This window comes from Halyomorpha halys, unplaced genomic scaffold (assembly GCF_000696795.3).
Source record: "Halyomorpha halys isolate HHAL.00 unplaced genomic scaffold, Hhal_1.1 Scaffold579.1, whole genome shotgun sequence".
Taxonomy (NCBI): domain Eukaryota; kingdom Metazoa; phylum Arthropoda; class Insecta; order Hemiptera; family Pentatomidae; genus Halyomorpha; species Halyomorpha halys.
In genome coordinates this window covers 165,367-180,987 of record NW_027112775.1, presented here as the reverse complement: position 1 = coordinate 180,987, position 15,621 = coordinate 165,367, and the positions used below count along the sequence as shown (strand labels likewise).

Here is a 15,621-nt window from a genome sequence, read left to right as displayed (position 1 = left end):
AAAAAAAAAAAAAAAAAAAAAAAAAAATTCGGACCTACTTTGGCCCGAGCCAGTTTTCATATTTTTTTGTTTTTAATTATAATAGAACTTAATAGAATCCTTAATACTTTTTTCTTATTCCTTGGAAAGATGCGAATCAATTGGTGTACAATAATAGTAAAAAATCGTATACTTTCTGAGCTACAGACGAAAAACGCTTAATTGTGTTTATAAATTTGTACATGGTTGATTTTAACGAAAAAGTACCATTCCGGGCATGAACATGCCCTTAATATAAAATTTCAGTGTTGTAAGACTCTTCGTCTCTCTCTCACACACACGATTTTGCAATACTCGATTATTTGGCTTAAGGGGAGCTCAAAAACTGTATTTCTTTTGAAATATCGAATTCAAATATATTCCATATATCGGAGAGTGAATGTAAATAAAAAAAAAATGATAACTGATAAATAAAGTTTATTAAAGTAAAAAGTATTATTTTGGATGGCTTAAATCACAGAAGCGCTAAGTACATGCAAAGTCATTTTGCAAAAAAATACTATAAAGGTTCTCTCTTTTTAGAAAATTATATTTCAATTAATTTTGCAAAGTTAGTTTCCATGAACTTAGCACTGCTGAGAAGTAAACAATCGATATATTTCCTAAATTTCACTTTCAATTGTAAGAGGGAAGTAATAAGATCATGAAAAATGTAAGTAGAAATACACGTTTTTAGGTCCTCGGATCTAAATTGCTTAGCTCCACAAAATTGATTGTGTGAATGTGGTTAGTCTAGCTAATCAATAAGTTGAGTGAAACTGAAGTTACGTATTAAAAATGCGTTTGAGACAATTTTTTCAAATTGTTAAAATCCAGAAACCTGAAATGATACTTTACATCGTAGATTTTTTTTACTATTTTAACCAAAAAGATTTGAGCCGTTTCGTTTTACTTAAATTTGTCATATCAGTGTAAAAGTAAATGTTAATATCAACTATGACTAGAGATCATATTATTTTATTTATTTATTTTTTCATAAACATAGTTTGATTTTGTTCATTTTCTTCATCCTTCTGTTACCCCCTAATTATATGTATATATTTTAAGAGAGATTTTATTTATTTGTATGTGTTTTTTTTTCATTTATTTATTTTTATTTTATTTTAGTATGAATGTGATCATTCATTACTAATACCTATTGCCCACAATTGTGTGGCAGATTGTAATATCTATCAATAAATATATAAACTATTTCTTATCCATATTGAAATACTAAAAGTTGAAATCCTGAACTTTCACACTAATATCCTCTACAGTAGTGATTCCCAAAGGGGGTGCTGGAGCGATTCACGGGGGCGGTGATGGGCACAAGTGCATTTGGAGGGGGGCGATGAATAACTACAAGTTGTCACGGTCACCAATATTACTGCTAACGAAAATAGAGACGAGGAGTACTAAATTGGTAACCGTACAACCGGTTCATCCTCATTAAGATGATTTCGAATGTTTTAATTTTTTTTTTTGTATTACATTATATTCGGAGTTATATAATGTAGATAAATAGTTTCATAATTTTCAAGTTCAGTGTTTCTAATTTACACCTTTCTTTGCTACATTGTATGATAAAGGCAGAAACATTAATGCATATATATTTACTATTAATTGCTATTATAATTTTAAAAAAAAAATATTTTGAGGGTGCGCTATATAATATTTTTCCTGGAAAGGGGGCGTTTGGGACAAAAACGTTTGGGAACCACTGCTCTATAGTATATTAAAGTTTGTTTATTTGAAATAACTAAACATTTCTTTTTGTTAGTAAGTATACAAATGGATAATTATGAATTAAGGTTTAATTTGATAATTAACTCTAATGGGAAAAATGATAGAAATATTTCCTCATGTTGAAAACAAATATGAAAGCTGAGGTTTAAAGTTATAGATGATAATGGAGAACAGAGTTGGGCATTACGATTACTAAGTACTGTAATAAGGAATTAATAATATAGGAAAAATAACATTATTACGATGTTATGATATATGTTATAATTAAAAACAATTATAGTTATAAATAATTGCAATTACTTAGTGATCTACTGTAATTTTAATTGTGTTTCTCTAGTTAAAATTACAAACTGGACCAAAGTTATTGCAATTTCCGATTATATTCTTATGTAAATTATTTTTTTCTAATTAATTGTAATATAACTAAAAGTAATTGTAATTGCAATTACAAGTAATTGTAACTTTAATTACAAATAATTAACAACAAAATAGTAAAAACCTGTTTTACAATAATTCAGAAATATAAAAATGATATCCATTTTAAGAAGGCGCACTAGCGTAAAGATGTATGAATATATTATCATTTCAACATATGAATTAAATTGTAATTATAATCGTAATTGAAATTAATTAGCATTAAGAAATAAGTGTAATTGTGAATGGTAATTACATATAGTAATTGTACTTTAATACTATATTTACATATAGTAATTACTTTAGACAATTAGAGTAATTGGAATTAATGTTGACAATTACCGTAATTTTAACTGTGTTTTACAATTACTTCAGTGTAATTGTTCTTTAAAACCACTAATTTATTATGCTTTGGACCAATCTAACGTTATCTTTTCGTAATTTTACACTGCAGGTATCCACAAAACACACTGTGACAGATGTAAAGTAGTGATATTCCCACAATATTTTAATTTTTTTTTTTTTATTGATGATGGAAAATTTTGTTTGAAAATTAATAGTTTATAAACTAATAAGCAGGCAATACCTCATATTGATTTTTTAAAATAAATTGTTTAAATATTGTTCATTTTCAAGAAATGATAAATTGTGTAATTAGCTAGACAATTGAACTTCATTTTTCATCAATTTTCTAACGTTTTTCATTAGAATGAAAAGTTTCTTAGTAATAGTAATCATAAATAAGAAAAACAAATCATTAAATTTATCTCACAAGAGAACTAAATTTATCTCACAAGAGAACTAAATTTTTTTTTAGTTTTTGCACCTGCGTTTACGATGAACTTCTAGTGTATTTTAAATAAGCTTTGAGATAAATTTGTTTAAAAATATTATTATTTTGTAATTTTAATCGAATAAATAATTCTGATGAAAACAGAAATATATATATATATATATTTTTTAAAATTCTTATCTAAATCCATTACCTACGTCATTTTACAAAATAGATTAACCTAAATAGTTTGTAACTACCCTGTCCTTTTTAAAAAAAAAATGTATTATATTTCATAGTTTTAGTTATGTTTTGTAATTATTAAATAATTTTTTTTCTACTAAACTAAAAAAATTAACTTTTTGAATATGCTGATATCTATACATTGGTATTTGGGGAAAGGTATATCATTTCCTTCCATATTTTTTGCGATATGATTATCAAACATTGAATATTTAAAGCTATTTGATAACGGTACTTCTGTTTCAAGCTGTAATGCAAAGAATTAAGATGAAACATCGAAGGGAGAATAACATTATAATCATTCAATGGTTTTTCTGACCCACAAATATAGCTCGAATATTTTAAGCTATAAAGCTTAGAAGTGCTTTTATCACGTAAATTCAGACTTAGAAGAGCAATTTCTTGTTGCTTGAATATTATATAAGGATCTGTATGAGATTCCCTTGTCAAGATAAATCTAGCTGCTACCAGAACTAAGTTGTGAAATTTTAATAGGTTCAAGAGGGCACACTTTTACAAAATTTGGATTGGAGACAGATCTATTCTTAGGATTGTGACAGCAGTAAGGGGGTAAAATAATTTGAAGTTCATTACGAAAGATTTACAATTTTTTTAGAATTATGCGTAGTTACATTGTAAATGATAAAATTCATTCTTAAAGATTTTTTCGAATTTGAAGAGTGGAAAAAAAATATTTCTATTTCTTTTTAATTTGCGTTAAATATAGAAATTATTGAACAATCTAAATTTAAAAGTTAATACTTTAGTTGAAATATTGTTTATTATTTATTGTTACTAATTTACGGAGTTACTAATTTTAATATTTGTACATAATGTTTACCTACTGTTATAATACCTTTAAGAATTTTTTTTTGCACTTTATGTTTTTAGATTATTTATGTATATTTTTAAAAATAATGTAAGTAATTTTAGTTCCACATTCATCAATCTAATAATTTAGTAAGTATATATATGTATCTTCCATTAAATTATACTACTTAATATAATTGTAAAGGGTTAATAACAATTAAAAGATATGAATTTAAATTCACTTAATTCTATAAAAGTTAAAATATGACGGATAGTATTGGTTCTGAAATTTTAACCTGGCACTATAATAATAATTAAAATGTTTACTTGTTTTAATATAAATATGAAAAATAAAATTAATGAGAAATTTTACATTACATATGTTTCCTTCTCTTTGATTGATTCGAAATATAAGAACATCAAGCTCATTCGTCTAAACAATATAATGTTATCAAGAAAGTCTATTCATCGCATACAATTGTTTAAGCTGTATAATTTATAATTAATATCTTTAAGTTTACATAATAAGTAATTGGATAATAGGATTCCGAAAATTCAGTTATAGTTAGGATTCAACAATCCGTAACCATATACTAACCCTGGACTATATTCGCTGAGACCTCATAACTTGGCCGTACATAAACGCAGGCTACGAAATTTCTATGACAGCTAAAAAAAAAAAAAACATTACAACTTAGGAAATGGACAGAATAAACTTACATAATGTTTTGAGCTCAAATTGTTCTTTTTTTTTTTTTTTTACTGTGCACTTTTATTTATTGATAGATACTACAATATGCCTATTCATACTAAAATAAAACGAAATAAGAATAAAAATAAATAAATAATTGAAAAAAAAATCTCTCTTAAAATAGATACAAACAGATGGATAAACAAAATGAACATAACCAAACTATGTGTAATAAAAAAAAATTATAAAAATAATATAATCTCTAGTCATATTTACACTCTCAAATTGTTCTAAACATCATTTATGTTTAGCTTAAAATATTGGTATTTAAGCGCGACTGACAGACTAAACACATTGGATACAATTATTTTCAGGATCTTTACCTGGGCTTGTTTCAAAACATTAACGGTAAAAGAATAATTTGAGCCATCAAAAATAAAGCTGAACCGTTCGTTCTTCATATACTTACAAACGGACGGATTGTAATAAATGCATAAACACTTGTTATACACTATTTGCGGCTAGTCGTGTAAAAGTAGCAAGGAAATATGTAAAAATAAATTTTAATAATGTTTATTGGTGACGATGCCGTAGTAAGTTGCTGAATGAGGTTAAAAAAAGACCCTATGTTTGAAGGTGAAGTAGTTTCTCATTTAAGCTAATCTTAACCCAGTATTGCCCTGGGAGTGTTAGAGTATACTTTGAACAATTCTGTATTAATGAAAAAGTGCAGGTGTCTAATTCCCTTTTTCTTCGAGTAATATTCAAATTTCAAGGATCGATATTACACCAATTAACACAATAGCATCCCATTCATCAGCCATACCTACCGCAGTTTAATCGTGTTAAATGTTTAATCGTCTGCTCAAAGGTCATGTTGGCCACTTACGACACATAATTCACACAATTAATCTCGTATTTTATTTTTGAAATTGCTCGGTGGTTTCTTCCCATTTATATTTTTTTTTCCTGCCCCTATATATCATACGGTAGTATCGATCTCTTATGGGGGTCTCAGGATTTTGAGAAATGAGGTATCAATAGAAAGGAAATTTCATGAAGTAGTGAATCTCAATTTCAATATTATATTTTTGTTATGACTTGAATACAAGATATTAAAAGATGTGAGAGATTTCAAAACTTCCGAAAACACTGAGGAATATGAATTCTACTCGAATAAAAACGAAATTAGACAGACCCTGCTCTTTTGCATTAATGCAGAAGTGTACAAGTATACTTTAACACTCTCTGGGCAATACTAGGTTAAGATTATGTTAAGTGTTTATGGATTTATTACACTCTGTCCGTTTGTAGGTATATTCAAGTTATAATAAAAATTTAAGTATTAAAATTGAGATTCACTACTTCTACATGAAATTTTCTTTCTATTGGTATAATTGACAGCATTAACGCATAGGCGTCTAACAATGATTTGAAGCTGAATGCTAAAAAAACGAAGGGGATTCTCATTGGTTCCAAGCGCCTCCTTCATTCCCTCCCTTACTGTCCTCTACTCTTCCTTAACAACTAACCGATTCATTTCTATCCTGCTATAAAAAACCTTGGTGTCACCTTTGGCCAAAACCTCTCCTGGAATAATCACATTTCCCAAATCACACGCAAGTCCATAACTGTACTCAAACAATTCCTAAGATTCCGTAATTCCATTCCTCAGAACAGCCGTCAGCTCCTAGTATCCTCTCTCGTCTTCCCCCACTTCGACTATGGTTCCTTCGTCTATGGAGGGCTATCTGCAGAACTAGAGTTGAGACTGAAGAGACTCACGAATTTATTTGTAAGATTTATCTTTGGGTTTCCAAAGCGCTCTCAAGTCTCCTGGTATACCGTGTTGAAGTGGCTCTATCCAACCTCCCGATGGCAATACCTCCTTGGTGTTTTCCTATTCCAAGTTCTTAAAGTCAAAAACCTACGTATATCCTAGATCCCCTCAGTCTTCGTTCATCCATCCACTCATTAAACACCAGATCCCAAGCGATTGATTTTTATATCTCCTCCTATAGAACCGCCTTCTTTAGCAAATCCTTCGTCATACGTGCAACCTCCTTCTGGAATTCTCTACCCATCTCCATTCGCCAGTCCTCATCCATTCTTTCCTTTAAACGACACCTATTCCTCTACTTATTGTATAACCAAACCTCTACATCATTGTAATCCAATAAATAGGCATATATTCATTAACATTATAAACAGTACTAAAGCCACTAAACCAATGTAATTTCATTCTACTATCTAAAAATTTGTAAATGCTAGCCAGATAAAAATCTTAATATATGAACCATGTATTTATTCTTAGGGGGCATATGTCCCAGAATAAAATAATTTTTTCATTTCATTTCATTATTTGTCAAAATCCTGAGAGATACTGGATCGATACTGCCATATGATATATAGGGGCAGTAAACAAATATAAAGGGGAAGAAACCACCGAGCAATTTAAAAGATAAAATACGAGATTAAGTGTGTGAATTATGTGCCGTAAGTGGCCAACATGACCTTTGAGCTGGCGATTAAACATTTAACACGATTAAACTGCGGTAGGTGTGGCTGATGAATGGGGTGCTATTGTGTTAATTAGGCGAATTTCCTCAAGAAAGAAAAGGTGTTAATTTGAGCTTAGATTACCTCCGCTTATGAGTGTAATTAAACCTGTGGGAATTCCACAAGATAAACAGCACTAGTAGGTTTGGATAAATTTGAATAAAGACTTTTTTCACGTGTTTACCCCTTGAGCAATTTCATTCCCAAGGTATAACATTTTCTTTTGTAATCTAACACCTGTTGCAGGGGTGAGGGTGGAAGCTAGGGGTTCCCAACCTTTTCACTAAGAACGGTCTCGGTAGTAACATCTGTATTCATTACAATGCCGTTTCAAGTTTTTATCTGCTCAAATACTATTTAATAGTGAAATTATTACGATGAGAATGTTAAAAAAAAATTATATCAGTTACTTTAAAAAAAAAAAAGATTTTTTTTTAACCCGTTTTGAATTTTACAATTGATGATAATAAATTGACAATAAGACATCAATTATAATAATGCCGGTGCACCTTTCAAATATTCCCAACAAGTAAATTCTATATTATGACACAAATTGATATGTTAAAAAAAATGTTATTAATACGTTTAAAAGATTTTAAATATAAGAAGATAGTCAAGGTTGCGGTCGAAAATGGAACAAATAGTTTACAACTATTTTAATGTCCGATGTTTCGCCCCACTTTGCAGGGCTAAAAAGATACAAAAAAAAGCTGAGAATATTACAACAATAAGATAATTTAAGCTAGGATAAATATTATGTAAAAATAAAGTGATAAGAAATGACATATAAATAAAAGGAAGGAAGACATAAAATAGTATTAATATAAAATAAACCATGATAAGAGTAAAAATGTTTAAAAACTACGTAAAATATACAATTAAAAAAGTACAGGATAAAAATTAATAATAATAATCTTTTTATTTATATTTATTCTTTCAAGACGTTTATTTAATCCCTACTTTTTTTTCCTGTTTTGTTTTTTGGTTTATGTACGTCTCCTGTACATTTTAACTGTGTATTCTACGTATTTTTTAAACATTATTACTCTTACCATTGTTACTTGTTTTTTTATTCTTCTCATTGTTTAATCAAGTTTATTTTATATTGATACTATTTGATGTCTTCCTTCCTTTCATTTATATGTAATTTCTTATCACTTTATTTTTACATAATATTTATCCTAGCTTAAATTACCTTATTTTTGTAATATTCTCAGCTTTTTTTGTATCTTTTTAGCCCTGATGAAGCCCTGAAAAGTGGGGTGAAACGTCGTACATTAAAATAGTTGTAAATTATTTGTTCCATTTTCGCTGCAATCCTGACCATCTTCTTATATTTAAATTTTTACGGTCAACTATATATACAATAATACAATAATAACACAATAATACAATAAATACAAAAATTTTAAATTAGGAAAAAAATCGACAAATTATATACAAAATTTATATACCAACAATAAAGATAAAATCGATGTACTAGATAACAAATTATCTAGATAATTAAAAATATAACATATTAGAGTCAATTTGATCATTTAAACATTTAAAAATTATTGGTAATTTACAAACGGATATGATTTGTATAAACATTAATGTATGTTTATTATTGCAGTATTGTTGGCAAAATGAAATTCTAGAGTACTATTAATTATATTCTTAATCTACATAACTTATATCAGGTATTTAAAATTCTGCAGTATAAAATTATAATCAATAAATAATATTAACCAAACTAAGAAGGATATTTTGATGTTAAAAAACCGTTATAATTTCTTATAATCACGGCCATCTTGAAACCCTTTTCAAGGAGGCTAGTCTAGAATATTTGTACAAAGCGATATGAATTGTGAATAATTTATTGTAAGCAATGTTTGAGTAATGATATAATATAGTTACATATTTTTATTATTTACATATTATAGTGTTCCTAAAGATAGCATGATGTTTAAAATTCTGATGGATTTTGTTTTTAAATCATAAAATTATTTAAATAAACAGAAAGGCCTACTGTCTCAACAGCATTTATTTATTTCGTCTAACCAATGGCAAGTGGGTCCAATTATTTTAAAACCTGGACAATTAACAGACAATTCGAATACAGATATCGAGAATTTCCTGGTTTTAATTAAATTAAAATTTAATTGTTTAGTCTTGGTGTAATTAATCTCTTTTTAGCAACAGAGTTATGAATAATTTTTCTCAACGTAGGAGCAGTATAATATAACTTTTCCAATATGGTTTTAGATATAAAACTTACATTCTCGCCATTCCTACGAGTTTCACTTTATTTTTTTTCAAATTTTTCAAAAGTAAGTGTCATAATACTAAAACGTAAAAAAAAAAAATTGGAAATTTTAGAAAATGGCATTTGTCTTTCTAATGCTGCTGGTCAAATGGTGGCAGAAAGACTCAAAAGCTTAAAGATTTCGAGATTTTTTTATTAAGTGCTGAATATCGTCTAATCTTAATAATTTTGATTTGAGTCCTGTTAGAGCTATTTCGTACAAATTCTAATTTATTTCAAGTTACTTAAGTCGTAGGGGAGGAAAAAGAGGATAAACATCATAAAGTATTGGTTTTAGAAGTATAGCTCAATTTAGAAGAATAGTTAATTATCATATCGCTGCTTGAATAGTAGCTCATCTGACAAAAAAAAAATGTATATGATTTATCTATGTACCATAGACTGTATTTAATTTTTGACCTTCCTACTGGCTTTGGGGCTGTCTATAGAGGGACCAGAGTAAACAAGGAAACCTCACTCTACTGTAATATCTTTGGAACACGTCCATTTCACAATATAAAAAAAATTACTTTCGATAGATGTGCCACTATTTAAGCAAAGCAGCAATGATTTTTTTAAGTTTCCTAATTGAATTTAAGAACTATTTTGTTAATTGATTTCAACAATGAAGTTGTTAATAATGATGATATAAAAAAAATAGTCAATTTATATTTTATTGGCTGAAATAATAATTAAAAAAAAAATCGGAAAACGGTTAGTTGCACATTTTTATATTCCACATAGGATAAATAATTAATTATCTATATTATATATGTTTCATTCATATTTTATACACTATAAATTTTGTTCTATGAATAATATACATGATAAATTTTGTCTTTCTTATATTATTAACTCAACTAAGGGACGAACAGCGTCTTAAGGTTTTCAAAAATAAAGTATTACATAAAATATTCGAACCGAAAAAGGATGAATTAACGGTAGAATTTAGATGACTATACGACGCTGAATTAAGAGACCTAAACCCGGTAAATATAATTCAAGTTATAGCATTGCGGCGTATAGGATGGGGATGTAAGGTTGTAGGGCTCAGTAACGATCGGATCCATAAAATGTTAATAAACACTGAGCCAACGGGTAAACGTCCGAGGGATAGACCGAAACGTAGATGGGAGGATTGCGTTAAAACTGATTTTGTTGAACTGGGTTTGGAGGGGCATCACTGAAAGGATGTGAGTGGATAGAGAGCGTTTAGTGGTATCGGTATCGAACCTACGGGTTCGTTAGATATTATATTATTAACTCAATATTTATTATTTTATAATTCTGGAAAGGTATTATTTTTTATTTCTATTCATTGCGTTCTTACAATGCATATTGTAAGACCTCTTGAGGGAACAGGAAAGCTCATTTTGGAAAAAAACATGAAAAAAAAAATATATATTTAGTTGGTTAATTGGCATAATGATTAATAATTGAACAACTAAGTAGTTTGTATTTAGAAAGATCTAAATTCAGTCTCTTGTATCTACCATTAATTAATTAATCGAAACTAATAGTAGTATAAAAAAATATGAAATAACATCCTAGGATAGATAAGATGATCAGTGTTCTTGTTACTTGAATCTTCTCACCTGATAAATTTTTATTTAGCTTGGAAAACATTAGATTTTAATATAAAATAAATCTTACTTTAAATTTGGAAATGCAATAAAATAATAAAAAATGTTTAGTCGTTGCATAAAAAAAAAAAAAAAAATATGATAATGAAACAAAAATGAAACTTCAATTTAAAGATACAAACAAAAATTTTTTTTAATAAAACATTTGCCTTTTTTTGTTCTAAAACTATCTCTAATTTTTTAAATATAGCCTTGTGAAAAAAAAAGATATAAGTGAAGAATTCTGTTTCTTGTCTTCCAATTAAGATTTCACTCTTCTCTCTTCTTATCGAAATTCTGGAAAGCATTTTTTTTTTCTTCAAAATAACTTGATGCAAAATGAGTTGATCATTTATTAAATTTAATTTTCAACACAATTCTTAATATTTTGACATTAAAAATATTAAATCATTGTCTTATTCATTTAGAAATATTTATTAATATATATTTTTCACTTCAAGATTTTTAGTTTGTCTTCTTATTCGATCTTTGATGCATTAGTGAATTAATTGCATAATACAAGTGCATTTGTAACAAATAATATTCAGGTTTCAAAAATGAAAATGCTAAGTAGTTTTTAACAAAAATATGGATAACTTTAAAATGAAATATTATTGAGTGATTGAAAATTTTTAATGCAACCAATAAGATTCGCATTCTCTCTTGTTTTATTATTATTTTATTAAAATTTATTTAATAAAATAATATTTATTATCTTCATACCTTACCTCTGCGTTTTATTTCTTCATAATTGTTTTTCTTATTACCTTCTTTAAAATTTATCTAATATATATATATATATTCTTGAGTTATGAGAGCTTTATAATAAATTTACAAATTAATTTTTACTACACAGCATCACGAAATATATGGAAAATATATTTTTTTTTTTCTTTTTTTATTTTTATAAGAAGACCAAAAAGATACCTTAACGTTGGCATATTTCCATGTAAATAGCACGACACCTGGTAGACACACTAAGGGTATCATAGACAGAATGAGGATTGCAGTGCGCAAGAACCAATTGAGAGATACGACACACGGAGAAGAGTCGGAACACGTTTCACATCCTTCAGCACACTCCAGACATTCAAAAACACCAGTGTCATTATAGCGGCTAGGTTCACCCTGGAAAAAAAAAATTAAAAAATGTTATAAATTTAAAATTAAAATTTAATTAGCCAATATTAACAATAATATGATATAACAGAAGACTTGTCTACGTATTAAGTACAAACGAGTATATATACAGAATCAGAAGATACACATGGACCATAGTCCGATTCTCTACAGAAAAACTAATAGTACAAGAGCCGGAAAGAAAAAAAAGTCAGTTATCACACGCCCAATGGGGCCTGTTTCAAAACCTTAAAAAAACATTAATTTTTCATTCTGAGCACTATATCTTAAAAACTACAACACTAGAAAATCTAAAAGAACATTATTTAAAGAAGAGTAAATCTGCTAAAATTTAAGCTCTAATATAGCTATTTACATCCAATAGTTCTCGAGGTATAGCCTGTTAAAAAGCCACATTTCATAAAAATGAACTGAAAGAACAGTAGTTAATTTATTTTTAGAAATCTATATCTCAGGAACTATGTGGCGTACAGATGTCTATTAGCACTCAAATTAAAACTCATTTAATGTACTATAAAGTATTTTATGACCTTTACCTTCGCAGGAATAGCAGTTTTCATGATATTTGCTAAAATAAATTGATTTATAGTTGTTCAGACAATAAGTTTGATTTATAAAAAACTTTATTTCAGATACCATTGGACGTACAGATGTTTGTATACACTTGAATTAAAGCTAGTTAAATTTACTACAAAATAATTAATGTCTATTTTTGTAGTAGTAGTTTTTATGATATTTCAAAAAATAAACTAACAAAATGTTAATTTCTGGTTATTTGTATAAAATGTTTGATTTTTGAAAAACTATATCTCTTGACACATATGTCTGACAGAACTCAAAATAAAGGAAATTATAACTTACTATAAAGTTGTTTATGACCCTTATCTTCGTAGGGGTAATAGTTTTTATGATACTCACATATGAATATAAATTTGGCACATGCAAATTTGTCCAAACAACTAAACATCACTTTATTTTAGCAAATATAATGAAAACTACTACTCCTACGAAAATAAAGGTCATAAACTACTTTATAGCCCATTAAACTATCTTTAATTTAAATGCTAATAGACATCTGTACGTCATATGGTTTTTGAGATATAGATTTTTTTCAGTACGTTCCATTTAACATTTTTATGAAATTTTGCTTTTAAAAAAGATATCTCTAGAGAATTATTGAACGTAAATAAATCTATTACGGCTCATATTTTAGCAAATTTACTCTACTTTAAATGACGTTCTCTTAGATTTTTTATCGTCGTTGGTAGATTTAAAGATATAGAGCTGGAAATAAAAAATTAATTATTTTTAACGTTTTGAAACAGCTGCCATTTTTTATTCCCCCTACCTGTACTTGGCAGACTCACCAATTTTGACTAGTAATTATACATAATTTTCATTAAAGTAATAAAAAATTAGGGTGAAATAACTGACTTTTTTCTCCTCTTGAGCTCTTTTACTATAATATTTTGTGTATTTTTAAGCACAATTTCGCTGAATTGGAAAGAATGACTTAAGAACTAAATAAAATAAATGAGTTTCAATCCGATTAGAACCAATTAATTAGACCATTTGTTTATTTTTTTTTTGGTAAATATACCAAAACCAAAAAATTGTTGAGATTCTCTTCTCACAAGTTAATGAATCTTTAAGAATTTCCATGTTTTAAAACAATGATTCATTGTTTCCTACCAAAGGTATTTTTTTCCATAACTGTTCTAGAAAAACGTTGGGAAAAAATTCAACACTTTCTGAGAATGGATCTTTTCGTTATTAAATATTTTAGGTTCCTCTATTGAAACTCAGTTATTAAGCACGGAACAAGGTAAAAATGCCGAACTTTTTTTTTAATGATCTAAATACGAATTCTTTAGAAGGTTTTTTTAAATATTATTTTTACCCCCAAAGCAGACCGTTAATAGACCAAACGTGTGGACGTGTCGGACATACTAGAAGATCATAAGTCATTCCCGATTAAGATACTGTTACGGTAGTGTCATCATTCGCAAGGCCGGTCTGCATAAGCTGTCTCCAATAAGCTTTACGTCTTGAGTGGCCTCCTATTTTGGGTGGTCACCCATCCAAGTACTGACTACATTGCTTTACTTTAATCGCCTATCCCAAGTGCTTTAACCAATTCGTCTAACCCTGTACATATATACGTGTGTATGCATTTATATAAATATAAAAATTGACAGTAATCCTTTTTTGTTTTAATATAGACAATCATTAACATAACTTTTCCATTATATTTTTAAAATTTTATTTCAGACCAAAATATTTTAGTCTATTTCACAAAACCTGACAAGATAAAAGTGAATTATTCAGGTATAGACCGAGTAATAGTTCCTTTGGTAAATATTAACATTTTATAATAGTTTAAGTTCATATTTTAAATCATAAAACTTTTTGAACGATGTGGCGACCGATTTGATACCAGGAATCCACAAATATTGCTTTTAAATAGGTCATGACGAGGGGAGGGGGATAAGATAGAAGTTAATCACGAAATTCGAAATTACATTTGATAGAGATAATTTATTATGAACAAATAAACTATTCATAAAACCAACTACAATCCAGTATAAGATACCGATGGTATATTCCCTTAACAAGAAAAAATATTTTCATTTATTTTATGTTGATTTTTGTCTTAATAAAAAAAAAAAAAATGTTGACCGTAAATAAAATTAACCAGATAGTTTTGAGCGCCGTTAGAAATTAAGAATTATATAGCATACAAATATAATTTTAAAAAAATAGATACGAATAGGAAGATTGGAATAATACTGAAATATATACATAAATTAATATGTGATACAACAAATATTTATGTATACATAAAATATAAAATATAAATGGAAATAAAAAATATGAAAAAATACAATGTATATTATATGAACTAGTTGATTGTGTTTTTTTTCTATTGTAATCATAAAGCTCTCCTAATCTTACCATAATAATTATAATGTAAATAGTTACATATATAATTTAGTTTATGAAAACCATAAGGATAAGTTAAGAGGACGTAAAATCCTTGATGTTCCTTATTACGTCACAAATAAACTCATTCACAAAGATCTTAACGTCTCATTCGTTGCAGATTTGATCCAAAACAGATATGCGTCTTTTCATTCCAAACTCCTTAACCATCCTAACCCATTAATTCTTAATCTTTCATCCTTAACAGTCCCTGATAATCCTCCGAAGCGTCTGAAAAGAAGATGATCACGGGACCTTCTAATTTAAATTAATGTTTGAAGTACCACCAATGGGTGGTTCCTTCCCAAGATTTTCAAGTGTATATGAAACATACTAC

The 15,621-nt window shown here is 27.8% G+C and overlaps 1 protein-coding gene across 1 annotated transcript in view; it reads right to left on the bottom strand.

Moving 5' to 3' along the window:
* The window catches only part of LOC106684417 (metabotropic glycine receptor), a gene marked incomplete in the record, with an annotated part of 252,339 nt that overhangs the window by 169,388 nt on the left and 67,330 nt on the right, over window positions 1-15,621 (bottom strand). Inside the window, 1 exon segment of the mRNA XM_067050546.1 lies at window positions 12,090-12,290. Within this exon segment, the coding sequence (XP_066906647.1) occupies window positions 12,090-12,290 (201 nt within the window).